At 56.8% G+C, this 23,194-nt stretch overlaps 1 protein-coding gene across 5 annotated transcripts; it reads right to left on the reverse strand.

The window, feature by feature from the left end:
- Nucleotides 1-129: 129 nt before the first annotated feature.
- Nucleotides 130-21,454, reverse strand: HSPA12B (heat shock protein family A (Hsp70) member 12B). 5 transcript variants are annotated; one of them, XM_070588880.1, is made up of 14 exons: nucleotides 21,378-21,435; nucleotides 17,445-17,728; nucleotides 14,943-15,002; nucleotides 13,217-13,314; nucleotides 12,079-12,203; nucleotides 7,642-7,828; nucleotides 7,194-7,298; nucleotides 6,816-6,932; nucleotides 4,766-4,940; nucleotides 3,797-3,883; nucleotides 3,267-3,371; nucleotides 2,901-3,159; nucleotides 2,370-2,473; nucleotides 130-1,770 (listed from the first exon to the last, which is right to left on the reverse strand). In XM_070588880.1, exons 3-14 carry the CDS (start codon nucleotides 14,983-14,985, stop codon nucleotides 1,115-1,117), a joined length of 2,061 nt encoding a protein of 686 aa, XP_070444981.1. In that variant the 5' UTR covers nucleotides 14,986-15,002; nucleotides 17,445-17,728; nucleotides 21,378-21,435; the 3' UTR covers nucleotides 130-1,114. The 5 variants fall into 5 exon arrangements, with proteins under 5 accessions (XP_070444981.1, XP_070444982.1, XP_008531821.1 ...); XM_070588881.1 differs by having other exon boundaries at nucleotides 21,259-21,390; XM_008533599.2 differs by lacking the exon at nucleotides 17,445-17,728 and having other exon boundaries at nucleotides 21,378-21,454.
- Between the last annotated feature and the right edge of the window lie 1,740 nt (nucleotides 21,455-23,194).

Raw genomic sequence — 23,194 nt, forward strand, 5'->3', positions numbered from 1 at the left:
GCATCCCCTTCTGCTCAGTTCCAAGCCCCATGCACAGCTGAAAGCCTCCTCATTTCTTTCTTGAATCCAGGCCCCCTCCGCTGCTCCACTGCTGGGGACCCCTCTTGTGAGGTACCAGCAGGCCATGGCTTCACCTTAGGCATAAATGCTTTATTGTCACCTTAAGGTTCTCAGGCAGGTGGGGTGCATGTCATGGTTGGAGGGAGGTGCCTGACATTTCATACTCGGGGAATGAAAATCACCCTGCCATAGGTGGGCAGGGAATGTCCTAATGGCACACTCAGTTGACGGCAGAGTGGGACCAGCCCTCCGTGCTCCCTGTCTTCCCTGCCCCTCAAATCCTTCTGTGGCTGGGATAGAGTACAAGTGGGTCATTCACAGGCTGCCCTTGGGGCCTTCCCAAATGGGTCATTTGTCCTGAAGGAAAGGCCCCTCAGCATGCTGTCCCCACATCCTATCATAAGTGCCTTCACCCCATACCCTCCTCATTAGTCGGCTACTGCCCTTTCTACAATTAAGTCACACTAGGGTGGTCAGTACCACACCCAGGCCGGTCCTATTACCCCTGCTCCTCTTGGGTCAGCTTCCAGTCATTTTTCTGTGACACAGGGCTGCTCTGCCTGGCTCCCTGTGCCGGCTGCGCCCATCAGTCAGTGCACTCGGCCCTTCAGGCCCAGGCCCTGCACAACCTCTTCCTCCTGCTGCCCCTCCTACCGCAGCCTTGCTTGGCCTCCCCTAGCTGCCTCTGCCCCCACCCCCACCCCCCACCCTCCCCACTTCAGCCCAGGGCTGTCTTCTGGTGTATTCTGCCTTCTGGGTCAAGTGCTCCCTGTGGACGTGCCGTCTTACAACCCCCTTCTAAGTCTTCTTGACCTCAGTCCTTGGCAGGGCCCTTCAGCCTTCCAGTCAGCGGACCAGGGCCCAATCCCAAAGCCAGAGTCCCTTGATGTGTCCCCACCTGTACTCCTGCGACCTCATCCCCGGGTCAGGAGGGTGGGGAAAGGCGCGATGACATCAGAACCAGCAGGTTCGCCTACCCCAGCAGGCTCCCTAGGCCCCGGAGCGAAAGAAGGAGGGGCCTGCAGGGGGGTGTTGGCACTGCGCCCGCGCGTCCTCAATTGGAAAGAAAGTCGATAGCGGCGCGCACGGAGCGATTGGTGCTGACGTCGACGGCAGTGACCTTAATCTCGGTGTCGCCAAACTGCATGGCGGCGCGGATCTCGCGGCGGCCAGGGGACGCGCCGGTGGCGTCGGGGCCGCCCTCGGCGGGCTCGAGGTCGAGGCTGAGTGCGCCGCACTTGCGCACGCCCGGGTCGGTGATGAAGCGCGCGTCCTCGGCGGCGCAGCAGTACAGATTGATGAGCACGCGCCGCTGGCCCGGGCGCGCCGGGCAGTAGCTGCGCCGCACCTCCTCGCCCAGGGCCACGGACTGCTCCGCGGCCACGAAGCGGTCAAAGACGTCGGTGCACCAGCGGCGGCCGTCGCGAACCAGCAGCTTGTCGGGCGGGTGGCGGCCAGCCACGAAGCGGTTGAGCACGCCCACGCCGTAGGTGAGCGGCGAGCGGCGCACCCGCACCACGCCCGGCGCCTGCCCGAACAGCACGGCGCCTTTGAGGATGGTGAGGCCCACGTCGTGCGGGACCACCACGCGCAGACCGCGGGCTCCCAGCGCCGTCTGCACCGCGTGCTGCAGCACCGCTGACTCGGCGAAGCCGCCCACCAGGAACAGCAGCTTCACGTCCTGCACCTCGGGCCGCCCCAGCAATGCCTCTGCAGGACCGGGTGGGGGTGGGGGTAAGGAGAAGGAAGCAAGGCGAGGGAGCAGAGAGCCCGAGCCGCTGAGGCCACCACTGCGTGGCCACTGGCACCTTCCGTCCGCCCACCTGTACCCTCCTGGCAGCTAAAAACTAGCCATTTCACTAAAATGGTAGCCTTGTTCTGATGATGAAAAACACTGAGCGCTTTCATTGAGGGCTCCGCCTCCCAACACTCTTCCCCCCGCCCCCCCAACGTGGACGGCATGAGATAAGGATAGGCAGTTACACGTACTAAATGCCTACTGTGTACAAGGCATTGCACTCTCTTTAGATATTTCAGCTCATTTAGATTCCTATCCTAACAGTTTTGGGAACCCATTATCACCTCATTTTATAAATGGGGAAACTGAGGCACGAGAGATTCTTTGATTTGGCGGGACTACACATTGTCCATCTTAGTCTCCACCGCACTAACTCCAGGTGTTCCAGATGATTCTGGGTCTCATTCCAGTGTATGGTTGTGTGGAGGTTTCCAGGCACTAATAGGGGGAATTATTCCCACATCTGGGGATGTATGTGGGGTGAATGGGGGACGCAAGCTCAAGCTCTCACCTATATGCTCAATGATCCCGCTGACCGTGGGCTGAAAGAGCTCGTTCATGGCCTCGCAAGACATCCTGAGCATTCCCTGTGAGGACCACTTCACGACGTTCAGGCTATAGGCGGTGAAAGGGGCACAGGCGCATGGGTCAGGGTCCGGGGTTCTGTCCCAGCTCCAGCCCGATGTGCCTGGGCACCGAATGCACATTGTGTGTTATCCCAACCCCATTCTCTCAGGGGTTCTTTAGTTGTGGGCCCGCTCCAGTTCCAGGCATGAGGTCCCAGCAGAGGAGCCTCCCTGTGGCTCCGGGCGGGGAGGAGACAGATATCGGCCTTACCCTGGGGGCTCAAGATTCTCTCGGCCCAGTTCCGGCTGCGGATTCCAGCTGGGGTACTCATGCCCCTCCCTCTGCCGCCGGGGCTGGCACGATGTGTGTGCCGGGCGGCTCAGGTGGAACCACACTGCCCCCTGGGGCCCACACCCTCCCTTGTAGGGGCGTTCCCCATCCGGAAACTGCCTGAGCCCGCGGTCCCCGGGCGCACCTGCTCCTGCGCAGGGCCGTCTCCACGTTGTGACCTCTCTGCTTGCGATAGAAGTCGATGAAAGAGAAGGGCAGCGAGATGTTGAGCGCCCCCGCACGGTGCGGGCCTGCCGTGCGTTTGCGGGCCTCGAAGGCGATGGTCAGATCTACCCAGGCTGCTGGCCGTTGCCTTTTGAAGGTGGCAATGAAGTCCTCACCGAAGATGCGGCCCAGCAGCTGTTCGAAGGCCAGGTCCACGCCCACTGCGCCGTAGGGGCCGCCTGGAGTGGGGCAGGGAGTGAAGGGGAGTCAGCGCCGACACTGCCGCCAGAGGGCGTTGGCGGAGCCCGGGCGCGCTGGGTACCAAGGGCGCTGCCTGGCTACTCACCAGACGCCTTGTAGAGCTCCTTGAGGGTGCCATGTGGCTGCTCCAGCTGGTGCACAGTCAGGTCCACGGTGCCTCCCCCGCAGTCTGCCACCATGTAGCGGTCTCCTGCAGGGGTGGCCGTAAGGACACATTCGTGGCCTGCCTTGCATCCTCAGCTCTGCGCGCCCTTCAGACTTACCCAGCTTGCAGCCCTGCCCCAGGTCCCGAGCCCTGCTCGCGGAAGGGGGGATGGGGATGGGCCCTAAGGGGCTTAGGTGCTTGAACCTCAGGCCAGAGGGTAGGGGCGCAAGGTGCGTGTGGGAGAAGGTTCCAGGGGGACCTTCTGCAGACAATCCCCGGGAGGAGTGGGAGTTAGGGGCACGGCTGTGAGTGGGGTGGGGGTACAGGGGACTGTGAAGGGACTGCCGGGTTAGGTACAGCCGATGGAGGAAGAAGGGGCGGAGTTTCTAGGGGTTGGAGCCGACTTCGTTAACTTTTCCCTGCCGCCATTTGTATATGGTGCCCCGCAGGGCATCTCCCCTTCCCCCCACCTGCTTGCAGCTCTGCCCACAGCTCTCCGACGCCTGACTCCACCAGGAACGTGCGGCTGTGGCGGGACCTTCGCAGCTGCTCGCGGGCTGGGAGTTGAGGGACAGCGGGACAGTGAGGTTAGAAGGAGGGGTCTCGGCTTCCACATTCAACCCCCATCCTCCCGCCAGCGCTCGCCGGAGACTCCTGCTCCACTCCTAACTGGGAGAGAGCAGTACTGAACCCCAAAGAGTCTAGAGAACCCGACGGGTTAATCGCAGGCGCTGTAGCCAACAGCTGAGGGGAGTATTTCTGGCCCCAGGGCCTTCCCTTAACGCAGGAGGGCTCAGGCCATGGCAAAATCAGGGTTAGGTGGGTTCAGAGGAGCTGTGTGTGTGTGTAGCGGGGGAGGTCTTGGGAGTTCAGGACTTGGGTCCTCTCCCTGTCATGGGAAATGGCATCTGGGAGGGTGACCAAGGTTGACCATAGCTGTCTCAGTGCATGGTCCTGACAGCAGGAGCTTGGGGCTGATGGCGGGGAGGACAGCTGATGTGCCAGGAGGGGAGCAGCAGCTGATTCAGTGTCTGTTTACGGGAAAGCTCCCGAAGACCCCTCCCTCAGCTCAGAGTGGGGACCAACTTCCTCCCAGTCCTCCTTTGTCAGTACCAGAGCACGTCCCCCCAGGGGAGGCTCTCCCCCCACCTCAGACTCAGGGCTGGGCTGAGCCCTACCCACCTCAGACAGTGTTTCCCTAGGGCAAGGTGAGATCTCCACCCTCAGACTGGGCTCCCCAGGGTGAGGGCTGTGCCTCCTCCCTCAGACTGAACTCCACCAGGGATGCTTCTCCCTCCTCAGATTGGGCTCCTCCTGGGTGAGGGGGCCTCCCCTTCATGCTGGACATGGCTGAGCTTCTGGCCTCAGGGACCCTCTGACCCTACAAGGGCAGCTGCCTCCAAGCCCACCACTGGGCAGTCCCCCTGGGGGCGGCTCACCTTGCCGGAAGCTGGAATCGATGGAGCGGCGCCCACCCAGGCGCCCACTGCCTGGGGCCCGGCTGCTCAGGTCCACAAGCTGGTGCAGACGCAGCTTGCGGCAGTAGACAGAGGCGGCCTCAGGCTCCAGGGCAATGAGTAGTTGCTCTGCGTCCTCTCTTGACACCAGGCCGGCCTGAGGATGGGTGTTGGGTAGGGCCAGGGAGAACCATGGGCCAAGCATCACTCCTAAGATGGTACCCCGGGGCAGGCAACAGGGCCCCGTCGGGCTCCGGCCTCCTCATTCACACTCCACCCATCCACCCATGCCAACCCTCTCAGGCCCCTCCATGCTGCACAAATTTGGAGCTGCCTCACAACCTCCTGTGACCAGGCTGGGGAGGGGCATGGCCATGGTCAGGGATGCCATGAGGTCACCCAGCAGGAAGAGACCCTAGACAGAGTGAAAACCTAGAGAGCCTGGGATCTGCCCCTCCGAGATGCCCAAGGTGGTCCAGGCTGCAGCAAAGTCTCCTTCACAGAAGGGCTGCCCAGCTGAGCGCTGACTGAGGGTGTTAGCGGAGACTTTAGCACAGTGTGTGTGTGTAGGGGTGTAATGGCCAAACCACCAATCAGAGGAGATGGGAGGGGGCCCTTTGGCTCACTGAACCTCTTCCTCCTCCAGGCTGGTGTCAGACAGTGGCCACAGGCCTCCCACTCCTGGGAGAACTTTGTTCCCCGGGAATCTGATATAGGAGGAAAGAAACTCTTAACAGTAAAATTCCAGGCACCAAGACAGGCCAATTGAGGAGAGAAAAACACTTGGGATCTGTCACTTCCTGCATCAGGACAGGGGATCCCTGTAGGGAGTAGTTTATGGTTTTGTGGGCTTCCCCAGATTCTAATCAGGTGGGGGATGGGGATGGGTGGGTATCGAGACTTCCTGCCCAGGGCCAGCCCTTCCTGAGCTGGCAGCCAGGAAACAGTATGGGAGGAAGCAGCCTGGGTAAACCAGCAGGGGGCACTAGGGTGGGGGTGTTTGCTCTGGCTGGGCACAGTCTTGCTTTTATCCTGGCAAGGGGGATGCCCAGTAGGCTCAGGTTAGTTCCTTCCAGTGACAAGCGTAGGCACCTGCAGACCTGGCACCTGGGGGATGCCTGGCCCCCAGGTGTGTGTGTGGGAGGGTTGGGGACCCTGGTATCCTCCGACGGGGTCCACAGGCAGGCCTGAGATCCCCTTTGGAGGTCCTAGGATGCCCCCCAAGGGCCCAGGGGCTACACCTCCCCTTTCTCCAGACCTTTGGACATCTCTTATGGTAGGAAGCCCAGCAAACATTGGCCAGAATCACCTCTCTTCTTAGTTCCATAGTCCTGTTTCCACTGTTTAGGCACTTACAATGGTGGGGGCTGTGCTGGGGGTGGAGGTTCCTGAAAATACTGCTGCTGGCTGATGTGGATGTGCTTGGTGTCCTGTCCAGCTGCTGTGAGTGTTGGTAGCTCCTGGCCCACAACTGCCCCCTTCTCTGGAGAACTGCCCTCAGCTGAATGGGAACCACCTCACCTGGAGAGGTTCCCCTGAGTGCCCCAGCAACCAGTGACAGGCTGATATGGATGTACAAAAAGCCGGCCCCCTTGCCTCACCTGGCCAACTCCGGGGTACAGTTCTCCCTCCAGAGCGTTCCATGGAATCAGGCTGAGGCTTCTCCAGTTGAGAACACATCCTGCTCAGCTATTTCTCCTCCCCTGCTTTCCTCACTCCCCTTTCTCTTGAGAGTCCTTCTTCAATAGGCCATATGCACAAGATTCCCCATCTTGGGCTCTGCTCCTAGGAAACCTGACTTAAGACAGTGACGAAGCTGGCCTGGGTCGTGCCACTTGTCCCTCTGCTCTCTGTTCCTGCAGGCTCACTCCCTCTCCTAGTGGCAAGAACCTTCCAAAATGCCCAGCAGGGGAAGGCCGAGGTCTTTACACAATGACTCTGTGACCCCAAGGGTGGTGGGGTGGAGGAGGGTATGGGGCCACCCCCAGGGCCCTCCTGAGCCACATCCACGGCTCTGTCTGCACATCCTCACCAGGTAGGCAGCCTCTCGCATGAACTGCTTGGCTGGCTGTTTCCAGATGGCAGGCACCGTCAATACCCAGCGTACAGTGTCCTTCTCTGGAAGCAATGGACACTGCTCTCTCAGCTCCTGGAGCAGGAGGAAGAAGTGAGGGGAACGGCTGGCTTGGGGTGGGGAGTGGGGGTGTCTTCAGCCCTCTATGGGAGCTGGAGGAATTAATCGAGCCTCAGGAAGGATTTCCCAGCTGAGTTGGAAGAATCCCTAACACTCCCCGGCTCCCAAAACTACGGCCAAGGCAGGCTCTACTAGATAGGAAGGCAGGAGACTGGAGAAGATGACCTCCGACAGTGGCTCCCCATTGGACAGACAGGGGATGGGGCCGCAGCGCACCTGAAGGGCGTGCTCCTTGAAGAAACGCAGGGCATGGGCGAACACCTCCAGGGCAGGCATTTTCTTTCCATTTACTGCCTCTAGCTGGGTCTTCAAGGTGAGATCCTGGAGGGGACACAGGGTGACTGCAGGAGGCCATAGCTCTGCCCCCATTACCTGATGACCTCTCTCTTAAAATCACCCATTTTCTGGTGTTTCTCTTCTTGGCATCGTCCCTCTCTCGCGCTAATCTCACTTTAGATGGTCCCAGCCCCTCTCTTTAGCCCCACACCTCCTCTAACCCTAACCTCACCCCTTGGCCCTGCCTTCATTCCTTCTTACATCCGAGCTCCGCCCCCTGAGCCCCGCCTCACCTGGAGCTTTGCCTACCCTCCATTAGTCCCGACCCTTTCCCTTCTGGCCCCACAGCCCTGGCTGAAGCCGGGTCCGGAGCCAGAATGTGGCTCACAGTGGCGCTGTGGATCTTCATCTTGAACTTCTCGAAGTAGAGCCAGTCACGCGCTTCCTCAGGGTCCAGATCGTGGTAGTAATCACGGGCAGTGTAGCCAAAGCTGTGAAAGGCGCCCTCTGGGGTCAGCAGGAGGCAGGTGGGGGTCTTCTGATGAGCCACGCCTGGGTCTCCGCCTTCCCATTTCCTGCAGAGGCACAGGCTGTCAGTGTGGTCAGCAGCAACCCTCCCTTCGTGGGTTTGGGTGCTGGCTCTGGGACCAGCAGTGTGACCTTGGGCAGGCCACTTAGCCTCCTAAAGCCTCAGTCTCCCTGTCTGTAAAACGGGAATGATAATAGTACCTACCTCTTTGGGTTCTTGTGAAGATGGTGCTTGGCATCCACTTAAATCTCCATAAGTGGGATCTTCTTTCTATCCATGGGGCCACGAGTCCCATCTGACATTCTCAGCTTCTGCTCCCTCCCATGAGGTACACCATTTGACTCTCCTCCCCGTACCCTTAACAAGCAGCAGCAAGCTGTCGTCCACATGCCTGGGTCTGGTCTCCTGATGCGTCTCTCCAGGACCCTAGCAGAGTCCTTCTCCCAGTTTGCCCTCCTCTAGGGCATCTTCCACAGCCAAGCTCCTTCAAGGCATTTGTGATCATTCCTGTCTGATGCACCTCAGCAGCTACACCCCAGTTGACTGCACCTCCAGCAGGCCCCCAAAACCTGAATGAGATTCCAAACCTCCCTATCCACAGGCACCATGCAGCCCTCTACCCAGAACTCCCTGCCCAGTTCACTGGCCTGGCCAATCCTCCCTCCCTTTCCTCTGCTTTCTCTGATGCCCTGACCCCTCTAGGCTCAGCTCATCCCTGCAGCCGTTTAGGGAAGGAACTGAGAATCCAAGCAGGAGGAAGGGCAGGTGTAAATGCTAAGAGGCATGAAGGAGCAGGGAGAACTAACCATAGCTGGCTCAATATACAGTAGGAGAAAATACAGGAATGTTAAAGTCAGTCAAAGAAGAGCATCAGCTGCCATATCGGAATTCTATCTTGCTGGGTTTGAAGTAGGGGAGTGAGGCGGCATGACCACATTTGCATTTAGAAAGGTCACTGGTCCCCATGTAGCAACAGACTAGAGGGGAGGGAGGATGGAGAAGGAACCTCAGGGAGAAGGATATTGCAGCTGTCCAGGTGAGAGAGATTGGGGCTGAACTTAGGGGTGGTGGTTGTGGAGAGCAGTGGATAGGTATTCCAGAGATATTAGGGAGACAGAAATGATGGGGCTTGGTGGCTGGTGGGGGTGAGAAGGGCTTGGGAGGAGACCAGGATGTCCCTCAGTTACTTAGTGTGCCTGTCACTTCCACAGGACAGACAGTATCCCTTCATGTGTCCTTGGCCCCAGCATGGGGCCCAGCATGGCCTCAGCTGTGTATGCTGAGGAGTATGCCAGCTGGGATCCCTGAAGCTCCTAGACGGCTATAAGTGCCCAGAGCCTTTGTGGCTTCATGTGGATGTGGAGGGAGCAGAGGAAGTGGAAGGACAGTCCAGATGCACACAGGTCAAGTCCCTTGTATCTTTGGGGCAGTGACCCTTCTGTCTGTCTCTCCATCCAACCTTCTATCCAGCCTCCCAGGCCCTGGGGAGCATCCCTGATCCCCCATCCCAGTCTGGGTTGGGAGCTTTAGGGTCTTCCACCTCCTGGCTGCAGCCCCTCTAAGATATATTCAGATGATCAGGGTCTCAAGGCTTGGAGGGGAGTGTCAAACAAATGTTTTGTTCAAACAAAACTCGACAACATCAGAGTGGAATTTTTGAACATCTCTTTCATAGCAACTGTATCACTTGTCAACTGAGTTAACCCTCTGATCCTTCGTTTCCTTGTTTTTCATTTGAAATGTTGGACCTTGGAATCTACCCTGTAGCAATCCCAGCACAAGTTTCCAAGGAAAGTTATTCATTGCAGCACTCTCTGAAATAGTGAAAAATAAGAGGAAAAAATCTCCTGAAAACAATAGAAGAATGAATCAATAGAAGAATGAATCAATTATGAATAAATTATGACACATCCATACTATGGAATACTATGTAACTGTTAAAAGAAAGAGGTGGCAGGGGCCGGCCCGGTGGTGCAGCAGTTAAGTTCGCACATTCCGCTTCTCAGTGGCCTGGGGTTCGCCGTTTTGGATCCCGGGTGCGGACATGGCACCGCTTGGCAAAAAGCCATGCTGTGGTAGGCGTCCCAAGTACAAAGTAGAGGAAGATGGGCATGGATGTTAGCTCAGGGCCAGCCTTCCTCAGCAAAAAGAGGAGGATTGGCAGTAGTTAGCTCAGGGCTAATCTTCCTCAAAATAAATAAATAAATAAATAAGAAAGTGGTGGCAATGTATTGATATGAAACGTCTACAAAATAGTGTTGAAAGTTTAAAACAAGGCAAGTTGTATGATTTCTCATTTTTATTTAAAAAACGAATGTATGTTAAAAATAGAAATACCATATGACCCAGCTATCCCACTACTGGGTATTTTTCCAAAGAACTTGAAATCAACAATTCAAAGAGACTTATGCACCCCTGTGTTCATTGCAGCATCATTCACAATAGCCAAGACATGGAAGCAACCCAAGTGCCCAGCGACTGCTGAATGGATAAAGATGTGGTATATATATTACACAGTGGAATACTACTCACCCATAAAAAAGACAAAATCGTCCCATTCGCAACAACATGGATGGACCTTGAGGGTATTATGTTAAGTGAAATAAGCCAGACAGAGAAAGACAAACACCATACGATTTCATTCATATGTGGAAGATAAACTAACACATGGACAAAGAGAACAGTTTAGTGGTTACCAGAGGGGAAGGGGGTCAGGTGGTGGGCACAAGGGGTGAAGAGGCACATATATATGTTGACTGACAAAAAATAATGTACAACTGAAATTTCACAATGTTATAAACTATTATCACCTCAATAAAAATAAATAAATATATAAGATGTAGAAAGGCAATTGTGAGCACTGTGAAACTTTCAATAAATTCTTCACATCAAAAAAAACCACATGGAGGCCAGCCCCGTGGCCGAGTGGTTAGGTTCACATGCTCTGCTTTGGCGGCCCAGGGTTTCGCCAGTTCGGACCCTGGGTGTGGACATGGCACTGCTCATCAAGCCATGCTGAGGCAGCATCCCACATGCCACAACTAGAAGGACCCACAACTAAAAATACATAACTATGTACTGAGGGGCTTTGGCGAGAAAAAGGAAAAATAAAAATCTTAAAAAAAATATATGTGCATATATATGTATGTGTGTTTGTGTACAAGTCCAGAAAAAGATTTGTGTATTTTACTGTTATATTTCAATAAAAATTTAAAATTAAAAACAAAGCCCAACAAGAGGATATGAATAGACATTTTTCCAAAGAAGATATACAGACGGCCAACTGGCACATGAAAAGATGTTCAACATCATTAATTATTAGGGAAATGCAAATCAAAACTACAATGAGATATCACCTCCCACCTGTCAGAATGGCTATAATTAGCAAGACAAGAAATAACAAATGTTGGAGAGGATGTGGAGAAAAGGGGACCCTCATACACTGCTGGTGGGAACGCAAACTGGGGCAGCCACTATGGAAAACAATATAGACATTTCTCAAAAAATTAAAAATAGAAATGCCATCTATCCAGCTATCCCACTACTGAGGATTTATCCAAAGAACATGAATTCAACAATTCAAAGAGACTTACACACCCCTATGTTCATTGCAGCATTATTCACAACAGCCAAGACGTGGCAGCAACCCAAGTGCCGAGCGACTGATGAATGGATAAAGATGTGGTATATATGTACAATGGAACACTACTGAGCCATAAGAAAAGACAAAATTGTCCCATTTGCAACACCATAGATGGTCCTTGAGGGTATTATGTTAAGCAAAATAAGCCAGACAGAGAAAGATAAACACCATATGATTTCACTCATATGTGGAAGATAAATAAACACATGAGAAGGAGAATAGTTTAGTGGTTACCAGAGGGGAAGGGGGGAGCTGTTGGGCAAAAGGGTAAAGGGGCACGTATATATGGTGACGGATAAAAACTAGACTATTGGGGGTGATAACGATGCAGTCTATACAGAACTGATATATAACAATGTGCACCTGAAATTACAGAAAGTTATAAACCAGTATGACCTCAACAAAATAATTTAAAAAAATCAAAGCGAAGCCCAGCATTTCCTGTAGAGGGCAGGGAGCTGCTCCAGTTGAGGCTCGGAGCCCAGACCTGGGGCCTATCCTCCAATGTTTTGCCCCAGTGGGGAGCCCCAGATGAGGAGTGGAAGGAGCTCTGAAGAGACCCCTTGTCTCCTCAGTGTCAGTACTGCTGGGACCAGGCCTATCCCAGGGTATGAGGACTCCCCCCACCAACTTCCCAACCCAGCCGCCCTCACCTCATCATGTGGATGGCCTCAGGGTCACTGGCAAAGCTGAAGGCATAGCCACTGGATGTGGTGCCGAAGTCGATGGCCACCACCACAGAGAAGGGGGCCGGCTGGGGGGTTCGGGCCTCGGGCTTCTGCAAACAAAGCCTAGAGTCAGGTTGCACCCCACAGGGCCAGGCTGACTGCGTGTGGGAGCTCCTCTCCTCTGCTGGCTGTGGTCCAGACCAGCCCTGGCCCACCCCCACCTGCCTGCCTGCCTAGGCTCCCCTCCCCTCCTAGGCTCCAGGCTGAGCCCTGGAGTTGCCAACTGCTCAGAAAGCCCACGGCGTCTCAGGTAGCCCCATGCACTTTTTGGCTCAAGCTCCTGCTTTCCTGCTTCTGGTTCTCTGGTGGCCTTCTGCCTACACTGCCTTAGCCCCACCCCCATCTCACATCATTTCACAGCCTGGCACCAGCCTGGGCCCAGCTGGGAGCAATTTTGCTCCTCCGGGTTGCTTCATAGCACATGGACCCATGTATATTTGACCCTCTTGCTCTCTGTGGCTACAGTGACACAACCAGACGCTGTCTGGTTTTGTGGCAGAGAAGAGAGCCCCCACGCATGCGCCCAGAGTGGTCCCTATCTTCTCCCAGGCCAAGCCTGGGCTCCTTGAGAACAAGGGGGTCTCCAGGCTGGATCACTAGAGGGAGGCCATTCTAGGTGGGGTAACCAGGGAGCTTGGGGAAGGCTATGTCCTGGATCCTTCAAGCTAGTGCTATCCAAATTATTTTTTAGCAACATGTCTCCTCCTCCCCAGATATAACTTGTATTAAGGTGGGGCTGTGGTAGAGGGAGGGAGAGCAACTCTGGGAGGCCCAGTGCTCTGAGGACCGGGAAGAACTACATGCCCATAGGTCCACCTGCCCCAGGCAGGCTTGCTGCAATGGCCCCTGGACGTCATCCTGGAGGGGGCTCAACTCAGTAGAACTGTTACCCCTACCATCCAAGGTCACCCGAAGCTACCCTTCCGGGAGAACATGACTGGAGTGTGCAGGGGCAGGAGGCATGGTGGCACCCCTAGCCCAGAACAGTCTAGCCTTTGCTCTCTGGAGCACGACCCCCCTGCACAGCACCCAGGCCACCCACCACCACCAGCTCCGGGCTTACTGGAGACTGCGAGGGTGTGAGGGGGGCAATGCCACAGCTTTCCTGGGTCCTTGGGGAGCCGGGTGGACTGGGCACTGGGGACTGCTCTGGGCTGGAGCCTGCAAAGAGAAGGCAAGTCACTCTAGCACAGTCAGGTGGGGGGTTGGCAGCCGGGGAGGTGCTCCATCAGTCCTTGCTGGGCCAAGGCAAGGAGCACCCTGCTGGGGAAGGGGGAGTGAGAGGGAGGGCAGGAAGGACACGAGTGAGAAGAACGGGGAGGCAGCTGAGGGCCCGTTATCAGCTAGAGGCGACCCATCTCTGGAGGGTGACCCAGGCTTCACCTGGGGATTCATCGTCTCCCCAGCACCCCTCAGACACAGCAGGGGAGGGAAGAGATAGAGAAGCATTGTGGGAGACCGAGTCTAGAGACAGGAGGGCAGGTGAGCTCCCGGGGTGGGCCTAAGGGTGGAGAAACCAGAAAAGGTGGGGGGACTATATACCTGAGTGGGAATGGGGCCGCTCCCCACTCCCAACTAAAGCTCAGCCACGTGGTTATAATCAGGACCTGAGGGAATCGCGCCCCTTTCCCTCCCCAAGAGCCACAGACAGGCCCAGCTGGCTGCCTGGTGAGGATCAAGGGGGTCAGCACCTCCCCCAGCCCAGCCCTGAGCTGAAGGGTGTCCACAACACTAGAAAGTCACATTCTAAGGCCCCCCCCCCCCACCATCCCCTGGCCCTCTACAACACACATATACCTGGAGTCAGCGTTTGGGTGCAGGAGACCCCACAGAGACCCTCTCGCAGGCCCAGGACTGACTGGACCTTTGGCAGGAGGAAGCAGTGCAGCCCCCAGAGGTCAGCCCAAAGCCTGGCTTGGAGGCTTAGGCAGCTCAGGGGGCAAGAGGGCCTGCCTGGCTGGACATCCCCTAGGTGTGGGCTGGTGGCTTGTCACCACCACCTGGGCTTTGCTAAGACCCCTGTGAAGGATACTGGGGCTGCCCTGAGATTCACGTGTGGGGACAGGGAGGCTGGCCAGGGAGGCTGATGGGGTCTGGCGTGAAGACCCACAGACAAATCAAACAGGTCTGTCTGGTTTCCGGCTGAGCCAGGGCTGGGGCCTGTGTTCCCTCAGCTGCAAGCATGTGGCCCTGACAGTCCCAGCCCTCCCTGGCCTTGGGGTCCCCTGGGAACATATGTGAGGGGCCAGGCACGAGGGGGACTCTAGGAAGTGCCTGGAAAGGCTGGAGTCCGTCTTGAGCTGCTGGAGGGGCCGGGAGGTGGTGCTCATACTCTCAGGGCTCCTTTATCTCAGGCGGCCAGCACAGGACTGGGCTCTGCCACCAGCTCCAGCTTGAGAGGCCAAGTTGCTGTGGCTCGAGCCTGGGAAGGGAGGCAGGAAGGAAGGCCCAGCCTGCCAGATCTTTGTGAGTGGACTTCCTGAGGAGTGTCCCTCCTGCCTCCTGGCCTCCCTCCCCTGCAGAGAACCCAGAGCCTGCTCCCAGACCAGGCCCCAGGCGGACACTCACGCACGCACAGAATTCTGTGTACACACCCACCTGCAGACATACACACTCTCACACAAGGTCCTGTGCACAGAGATCTGCCTACAGGCAGACAACACACACACACACACAGAATGGCGCTCAGGAGCCTCGATTGGGAGAGGTCCCCATGGACAGACTGGGGGTGGGTCTCAGCGCCGGGGTGAGTGGGGTGGTGGGTTGGGGGGGCGGTTGGGGGTTCTTACCAATGTACAGCCCCTGCAGGCCCACCTCCGGGACAGTCAGCATCTCTGCAGGCCCAGTGGCTGTGAACGGAAGGGACAAGCAGAGTGGCATCTATTTGTTCCTTTGTTCCCTCACTGAATGCTTATTTATCTTATTTATTGACTTTTGGCCAAGGTCCTTTGAAGCAAATCCAAGACATCATGTTGTTTCACCTACACATATGTCTCTCCAACAGATAAAGACTTTTTAAAAAACATCACCACAACACCATTATCATGTCCAGCAAAATTAACAGTAATTCCTTAATCTCATCTAATGCTCAGTCCCACAGTCCCAGCTTGTCTCAAAAATGTCTTTTTAACAATTGCAGGGGCCAGCTGGGTGGCACAGTGGTTAAGTTTGCATGCTCTGCTTTGGCGGCCCAGGGTTCGTGATCGGATCTCAGGTGAGGACCTACACACCGCTCATCAAGCCATGCTGTGGCAGCATCCCACATACAAAAAATAGAGGCAGATTGGCACAGATGTTAGCTCAGGGACAATTTTCCTCAAGCAGAAAGAGGAAGAATGGTAACAGATGTTCGCTTAGGGCCAATCTTCCTCACAAAAAAAAAAAAAAACACTTTGTGGAAATCAGGATGCTCCTACATGTTTTTGGGTGCCCACTCTGTGCCAGGTGGTGGGAGACATCAGTGACCCAGAGAGACATGGTTCCTGCCCCAGGAGCCCACAGCCTGGTGGGGACACCATTCACAATCAGATGATCACACAAGTCAATTTGAGATTACAAAGGATGCTGTGAAAGTCACAGCTGGATACAAGCAGGGCCAAATGGGGAGCATAGTAAGGCTGGAGAGAGGGGCTGGGCTGGCCTGATGCTGCAGGAAGGCCCTCGTGGACCCTATTTTAGAGTTGGTTTTATATGAAAGGTAACAGCAAATCCTGAAAAGTTTGAGGAGCCAGAGTAGGGGTGCAGGCAGGACTAAATTTGCGTTTTGAAGTGTCTCTCTGTCTGCATGGGAGCGTGGATTGCAGTGGGGCAACATGGAAGCAGGAGCCCAATTAGGGCTCCAGGTGACAGCTGGTGGTGGCTATATGCCTTGAAACAGGAGTGGAGACATTTAAGAGACAGTCAGAGGTTAAAACCAACAGGGCTGATGGAGGATGGCTGGATTGGACGCGGGAGGTTAGGAAGAAGGTGTCAAGAGGGCCACGGTGTGGTCAAGCTAGGAGATGGAGGGTGAAATGGAGATGACTGCAGAAGGGCAGGCTGGCAGGGGGAAAGTGGCGGGGTTCTTGGTGCAGTTTTGAAACTGCTAAGAGAACATACCAAGGAGCCAGATGCCGTGTGATCTCGAGGGCAGGGAGAAAGCTGAGGTGGAGATGTGCGTTTCAGACTCATTGTCATGGGAGGCTTGGCAGAGAGAAGAGAAGCTGTGCCTGAAGGCTGACTGGAGGAAGGTGGGCTGGCCAAGGAGACCCAGATGCCTGCCATGGTTTCACGAAGACCCATAAGAGACGGGCGTGAAGCTAGATGCCTGTGAGAGGTTGTTAGATGACTGGAAACATCTTGTTTTAATGGCAGGCATTTTGGTGGAATGGCGGAGATGGGGTAGCAGTCAGGCAAGCCCAGGCGAGGAGCGAGCAGAAGGTGAGAGAACGGACCTAGCGGTTCTGAGAAGCTTGGCTGAGACCAGGAGCTGATGTGAGGCAGTAGCTGGGAGAACGTAAAGCTTGAGGGAGGAGAGGAAGGGTTTTTCTTTTCTTTTCTGAGATGGGAGGAACTTGAGCTTGTGTCTGTGAAGTTCTGGGGGCCAGGGTAGAGGCAGCGTCCTCCCGGTCATGGACAGCTTTGATGTTCAGTGTGGTCTCAGAGGAGCAGCACTGGGTTCCCAGGAGCTTGTTAGAAATGCAGAACCTCGGGCCCTGCACCGGACCTGCTGAGTCAGAACTTGCATTTTAGCAAGATCCCAGATAGTTTGGTGCACAGTAAAGTTTGAGAAGTGCTGCTCAGTGTGTCCCTGGGCCAGTCTTCAGATCGCCAATGCTGTTGTCCTCACTGTGGGCCTGGCTGCCTCCCTAAACAAGGGTGGGGGCTGCCCAGAGCCCACACCCTCTCTGTAGCCAGTGGCCTGATCAGGAAGTTTTGCTAACAAAACCCAGGCAGACACAGAGCTGGGCACCATAACACCCATACACACACATAGGCACGCACCCTTGCTCGTGCACAGTTCCCACAACCCAGCCTCGTCATGGACACCCAGACATGTCCAGGACACTCCTGCATGGCCAGCAACATGGAGATTTCCAGACACACCCAGTCCTGCTGTCACTGGAGGCTCACAGTTGGATGTCCAGGAATCAGAATCAGGGGAAAGATAGGGACTGGTCGTGGGCACTCATAGAGCAGCTGGGTGATGCTGAGAAAAGGGAAAGCAAAACGGGGGGTGGGTATGGGCCTTGAGAGCTAGGGACAGGAGCCCAGCTAAGGTGACGGAGTGGCATGCTAGAGGCGGTACCCACCGGCTCACAAGAGCTGATTCTGTGCATCTCTTCCCAATTCTGCATTCACTGACATCACATTGGTAGCTTGAAATCAGCCATAGTGGGAGCATTTACACCACAGAAATTGGCAAACACTACAAATCAGGTTTTTCTTCCTCTTGGAGAGTTGATGGTAAAACATGGACCAGTACACCACTGGATCAAGGTCACAAGGGAGAAGCTGGCAGCCTGGTTTGTATATTGTTTCCATTCTTCAGCAAAAACTTATTGAGCATTTCTTTGTGTCAGACTCTGGCTAAATGCTGGGGAAACACATGGTTGAATGAATGAATGGGTTTTCTGGACTAAACCTTTTGTATCTGGAGGAGAAACATGTTAGAACCACCAGGAAAAAAAGACTCAGGAGGCATCAATCTAAGCTGGATTCCAGGTCTATACCGTGTGCCTATCATCTCCCCAGCTCTCTGAAGCCAGGCCAGTTATCTGCCACCTCTGAGTGTGTGATACATTGGGTGCCCCTAGACTGGGGCCTCGGGACTGGCAAGGGTCTAGAATGGTACCTGGCCGGAATGTATCATGTCTTCTAACTGTGCCTCAGTGCCTTTCCTGTAAAATGGGTCACACAGGGTGCTTGTAAGGACCTACAAGTCCAGGTAAGGAAGTGGTTGATAAAGGTGGGGAGCTGGCCAGATGTGAGCAGTGTACTTTCTCTTCAGGATGTGGATTGTGAATTTTCTCTTCTTAGAAGTTTTTGGTCTCATTGAGACTTTTATTCTAGTCATTCTAAGTTCCGTAGGGAGGGAGGGGGATCAATTGCGTTAAAGAAGGATCCTACTGATGCCTTGAAAGGTGGAGGTAGAAGACGTTGCCGGCCCTGCAAGCAGGCACACACGCCCGGGGGGTCTTCGGGACATGCCCCACATGCATACATGCCCACACACCCAGAAACATTTAAGGGGAACGCTGACCATGGGGCTCAGGACAGCCTCAGCTCCCAAAAGCTACATCTGCGCAGACTCCACAGCTGGAAATGGGGGGAGGTAGACCCCCACCCCAGGGACCCACTAATTTCAGAGTGGTAATGTTTATGGTTTTGAGAATAATTGGGTGGAGCAGTTTGATTTACACAGAAAGCAACTTCATTTCCTGGCTAAAAGCGCACGCCAAACTCTGGCCCCAGCCTAACCCCTACCCTACCCACAGACAGACTCTTAACCCTGCCCATGGACTGACCCCTAACCCCTGGCCTCATACTGACCTCCAATCTTCAGCTTCACCCTGACCCCTGGCCCTGAGTTCTACCCAATAAGCATGAACTATTAGTCACTGGGGACCAGGATAGGGTGTGGTCGAATAGAGACTTGAAACCAGAGACTCCCATCCCAGAGTGCCCCCCAGACGTACAAAAGCCTAGGACTTTCTGCCTGATGGTGAGATTTCTCCAAGGATCTCCTTCTGGGTGGGGAAGTTAAGGCTGGGTACTTATGCCCTCCAGGCACTAGGGGTGTGTCGTGTTGCTGGATTTCAGGGCTCCACACAGACCTGGCCTGTGCCCATCAGGACAAAGAGCCCACCCAGATCTTTACAGCTCCCTCCCTCCCCTGCAGGCTTCCTGTCACTGGGACCCTACCTCTCCCATCCTCTGCTCTCCACTCATCATCTTTAAGGGCCCTTTAATGGAACAGGACAGTCAGCAGGCAAAGAGAGGCCGCAGGCAACTCCCCCAAGCCATGGATTGGGCCAACCAAGGCCCAAGACACAGATCAGAAACCCCCAAAGGCTGCCCCAGCCTGTCTCTGGAGAGGAGCCCTCCAGGAGACGGACCAGTAGGAGGCTGTGGAGTGGGGTGGCTGCCTCCTCCTGTGCTGGGGCAGGGAGTGACAGAAATGGCCTCCCACGGCCCCTCCCTGTCCTCAACTTTTCTTTGCATACATCCTGACCCATCCCCATGGTCCTCATCATGGGAGCAGCTAGTTCACAAACAACCTCTGTCCTACATAGCCCAGGGCCTGCAGCCCCTCCCATCCTTTGCCCCCCAGTCCCCCTGACCTCCCTGACTTTCTGGGGTCCAGGCCTGCCTTTGCTCTCAGGGAGTCCATATTCTCAAGCTCACTCTCTTGGTCTCTCTCCCCAACACAAGCTTGACTCACAGGTCCCCTACTGCCCCCGAGAGAGCCCAGACCCCACCCCATCTGGACCTCCAAGCTGGCCTCACAGAGGGAAACAGAGGTCCCTGGTCAGGAAGCCAGCCCACAGCCTCGAGACACTGGCACCCAGGCCACCCAGCCATTCTCCAACTTCCCGAACCACAGGCCCTGGGACCTCCCCCTTCCCAGGCGCCCCCCAAACACGCACTCAACCCCCGGGTCTCTACCTCAGGCCTAAGCACAGTGTCCTCCACAAATTAGCTCCCTGGAGCAGCCCCCAGCCCCACCCCAGACTCCGACCATCCGCAGAGCGGGTGTGGGGTCCCAAAGCCGGGATGGGAGCCCAAGGTCCCCTGGCCAGTTGCCCGGTCGCACCCGCAGCCCCGCTGAAGACAGGGGCTTGTAGATCTGTCCCCAGCCGGCCCCCCAGGGTCAGAAACTTTGTGGTGGGGTCGCAGCCCACAGCCCGGGACAGGACGACAAACCCCGGCACTTTCTTCCTCTCTGGGAACCCAGCAGCCCCGACCCAAGCCCAGCACTCACCTCCGCCCTCCTGACAGCCGGACCTCTGTCCAGCTGCCTCGATCCCGGCCGCGGTGGTGGCCGTGCCCTGCCGCGGCGGCCGCAGCCCTCGACGTGCGCCCGGCCAGCGCCGCTGCCCGCCGCTCCCTCCCCCCGGCCGGATGGCCGGCCGGCTGCGCCCCGGGGCGGCCCGCGCTCGCAGCCCAGATGTGCGAGCCCGGGGCGGGGCCTGCCTGCGCGGGCCTCCACCGAGGGGCCCAGCCTGGCCCTGCGCCCGCCCTCCCTGCGCCCCTCCCGCGCCGCGCCCCCGCCGCCGCGCCTCCCCCGCGCCGCCCGCAGCGTGGGGGGGGGGGGGAAGGGTGGAAGGGAGGGGAGAGGGGGGCAGGCAGAGAGGGGAGGTGCAGTAGGGGAAGAGGAATTCCAGACCCCACGTTGGCCTCCCGCCGCCCAGCTGTGGAGGGCTCCCCTGCCCGCCCCAACAGGCCCAGCTGCTGGGGAGGGAGAACTCTGCCCTAGACCCTCACAGTCCCTGCCCCACAGCCCTCCAGCCCCTGCCCCACAGCCCTCCAGCCTCTGCCCCACAGCCCTCCGGCCCCTGTTCTACACCCCTCACAGTCCCTGCCCCACAGCCCTCCAGCCCCTGCCCCACAGCCCTCCAGCCTCTGCCCCACAGCCCTCCGGCCCCTGTTCTACACCCCTCACAGTCTCTGCCCCACAGCCCTCGGGCCCCTGTCCTACACCCCTCACAGTCCCTGCCCCACAGCCCTCCAGCCTCTGCCCCACAGCCCTCCGGCCCCTGTTCTACACCCCTCACAGTCTCTGCCCCACAGCCCTCGGGCCCCTGTCCTACACCCCTCACAGTCCCTGCCCCACAGCCCTCCAGCCTCTGCCCCACAGCCCTCCGGCCCCTGTTCTACACCCCTCACAGTTTCTGCCCCACAGCTCTCCAGGCCCTGCCCACACCCCTCCAGTCTCTGCCCCACAGCCCTTCGGCCCCTGTCCTACACCCCTCACAGTCCCTGCCCCACAGCCCTCCAGTCCCTGCCCCACACCCCTCCAGTCTCTGCCCCACAGCCCTCCAGTCCCTGCCCCACACCCCTCCAGTCTCTGCCCCAGACCCGTCCAGCCCCTGCCCCAGACCGCTCCCCTGAAGTTTCCTTTGCCTGGTCTCCAGTAGTCAGACAAGAGGCCAAATTGAGGGTGAGGGCTGGCTTTTGGGTCCCAGGCTGTGGCCCAGCTCTGTCCTTGTTGAAGTTTGGGGCAATGAGGCAAGAGTTCTCACCGGTTGGGGCCTCACTCCTGGCGAGGGGACCACTCGGAACTCATCCTGCCTTGGCAAGGAGCACCCAGCCCCTTCCTGTGGGGAGTCACAGCCTTCTTCCTGTCCTAACCCAGGCCCTGTCGGGAATGCTGGGATGTGGGCTCCAAACAGGTAGAGATTCTGTTCTACTAGGCCCCTCTAAGGCAGCTGACTTACCAGGGCCCCAGCCCCGCTCCAGTTCTGGCAAGGCCCGGGCCCAGCCCCTTCCCCTCTGCCCAGTGTGCCCCCACAGAGGCTCAGGCTGAGCATGGGTGGAGTGGGGGCCAAGGACTGCTTCTCAGTGAAGTCTCTGTAGGCTAGGGGGCTGGCCTCCTGTCTGGTCTCCCACCCCCTGGGCAGACAAGGCCCCTGCAGTTCTCTGAGCTTCACAGTTGCCCCTCCACCTCAAATCTTTGCAGGACCCTTTTCCCTCCCCAGAATACTTTCCTCCCCGCTCTCTGCCTATCTAAAAGGCTCCCAGTTAAAGTGTCACCTCCACTAGGCTTGTTGCCTTTATTGTCAGGGCCTCTGCCCTAGAGGGCCCCTGCAATGGGGTCCAGGTCGGGGGTGTGCTACACCAGACAATTCTGGACGTCAGTACCTGGCCAGCAAGCCAGCAGCCAGTCAGCAGCCTCCACTGGCTGCTCCAAGTGTGTGTCTCTATCTGTTGGTGTGTCTGTGGGTATGTGTGTGTCTTTGTGTGTCTATGACTACATGTGTATGTATGTCTGTGTCTCTTGCGATGTCTATGTGACTGTGTCTATGTGCCTACGTGTGTCTATGAGGCTGTGTATGTTATATGTGTGTTGCTGTGTCTTGCGTCTTTGTGTGTGAGTGCGTTTGTCTGTCTGTGGGTGTGTGACAGGCGTGTGATGGGAGCTGGCAGGCCTTCTTCTCATTCCAGAGGCTGAGCAAAGCCTGGGAGGGTGGAAGTGAGGCCGTACATGAGTATATTGGGAAGGGGTGAAGGGTCTGGCCCCTTGAACACAACCTGCCTCTTTTTCCCTTCCACTCCCCGTTTTCCTCCATCCCCATCCTCAGCTCCACAGATTGGCTCATCTCTGAGGGCCCCAGGCGGCAGGCGCTGAGCAGGAGTGAAGACTCACGGGTGGGGGTCCCCAGCCCTCAGCACCCTCCTGCTTGGCAGCCTTCTTTTCCCCCCATTTCAGGCCCTCACGGTCTGACTCTGGAGTCACAGGCCCCACCCTTGGGCAGCTTCCAGTCTGACGGAAGAAAAAGATAGCAAACAACCCTAGTGAATGCTCATTCTGTGTCAGAGGAAATTCGATTCAACTGCCATCAGATTTGGGCCCAGGTGGGCGTGGACAAGGGTCCTGCAGAGCCCTACCCTTTACTGTCCTCTCTATGCCCTTGTCCCTCCCTCCTCTCCCCTCCACTGCCATTGTGGGCCCACCCACTGACCTCACCGGCTTCCTGCTTCTCCCTGAGGTGGGGAAGCTCAAGGAAGGATCAGCCTCCGACGGTGTCCTCCCAGGAACAGCCTCTCTGAAGGCCAGGCTTCCCTTGTCTGGCCTTTGCTCAGGAGCTGCCAGTCTTGGGCATGCCCTGGCTCCCAGCCCTGCACCTCCAGTCCATCTCTGTGGTGCCACTGGAGGAGACTTTCAAAGTGCAAATCTGGTCCCATGGCCTCACCACTCCTACACTCTCCATGGCTCCCCATTACCCACAGGAGAAGATCCAAGTGATCTCAGGAGTGTACTGCCCTTAGCTGACCTCTCCAGCTCCCCTTTCCGGCCCTAACCTCCAACCCCGTCTCCTGCCCCTCAAGCACAGCCTGC

This window comes from Equus przewalskii, chromosome 21 (assembly GCF_037783145.1).
Source record: "Equus przewalskii isolate Varuska chromosome 21, EquPr2, whole genome shotgun sequence".
NCBI lineage: Eukaryota > Metazoa > Chordata > Mammalia > Perissodactyla > Equidae > Equus > Equus przewalskii.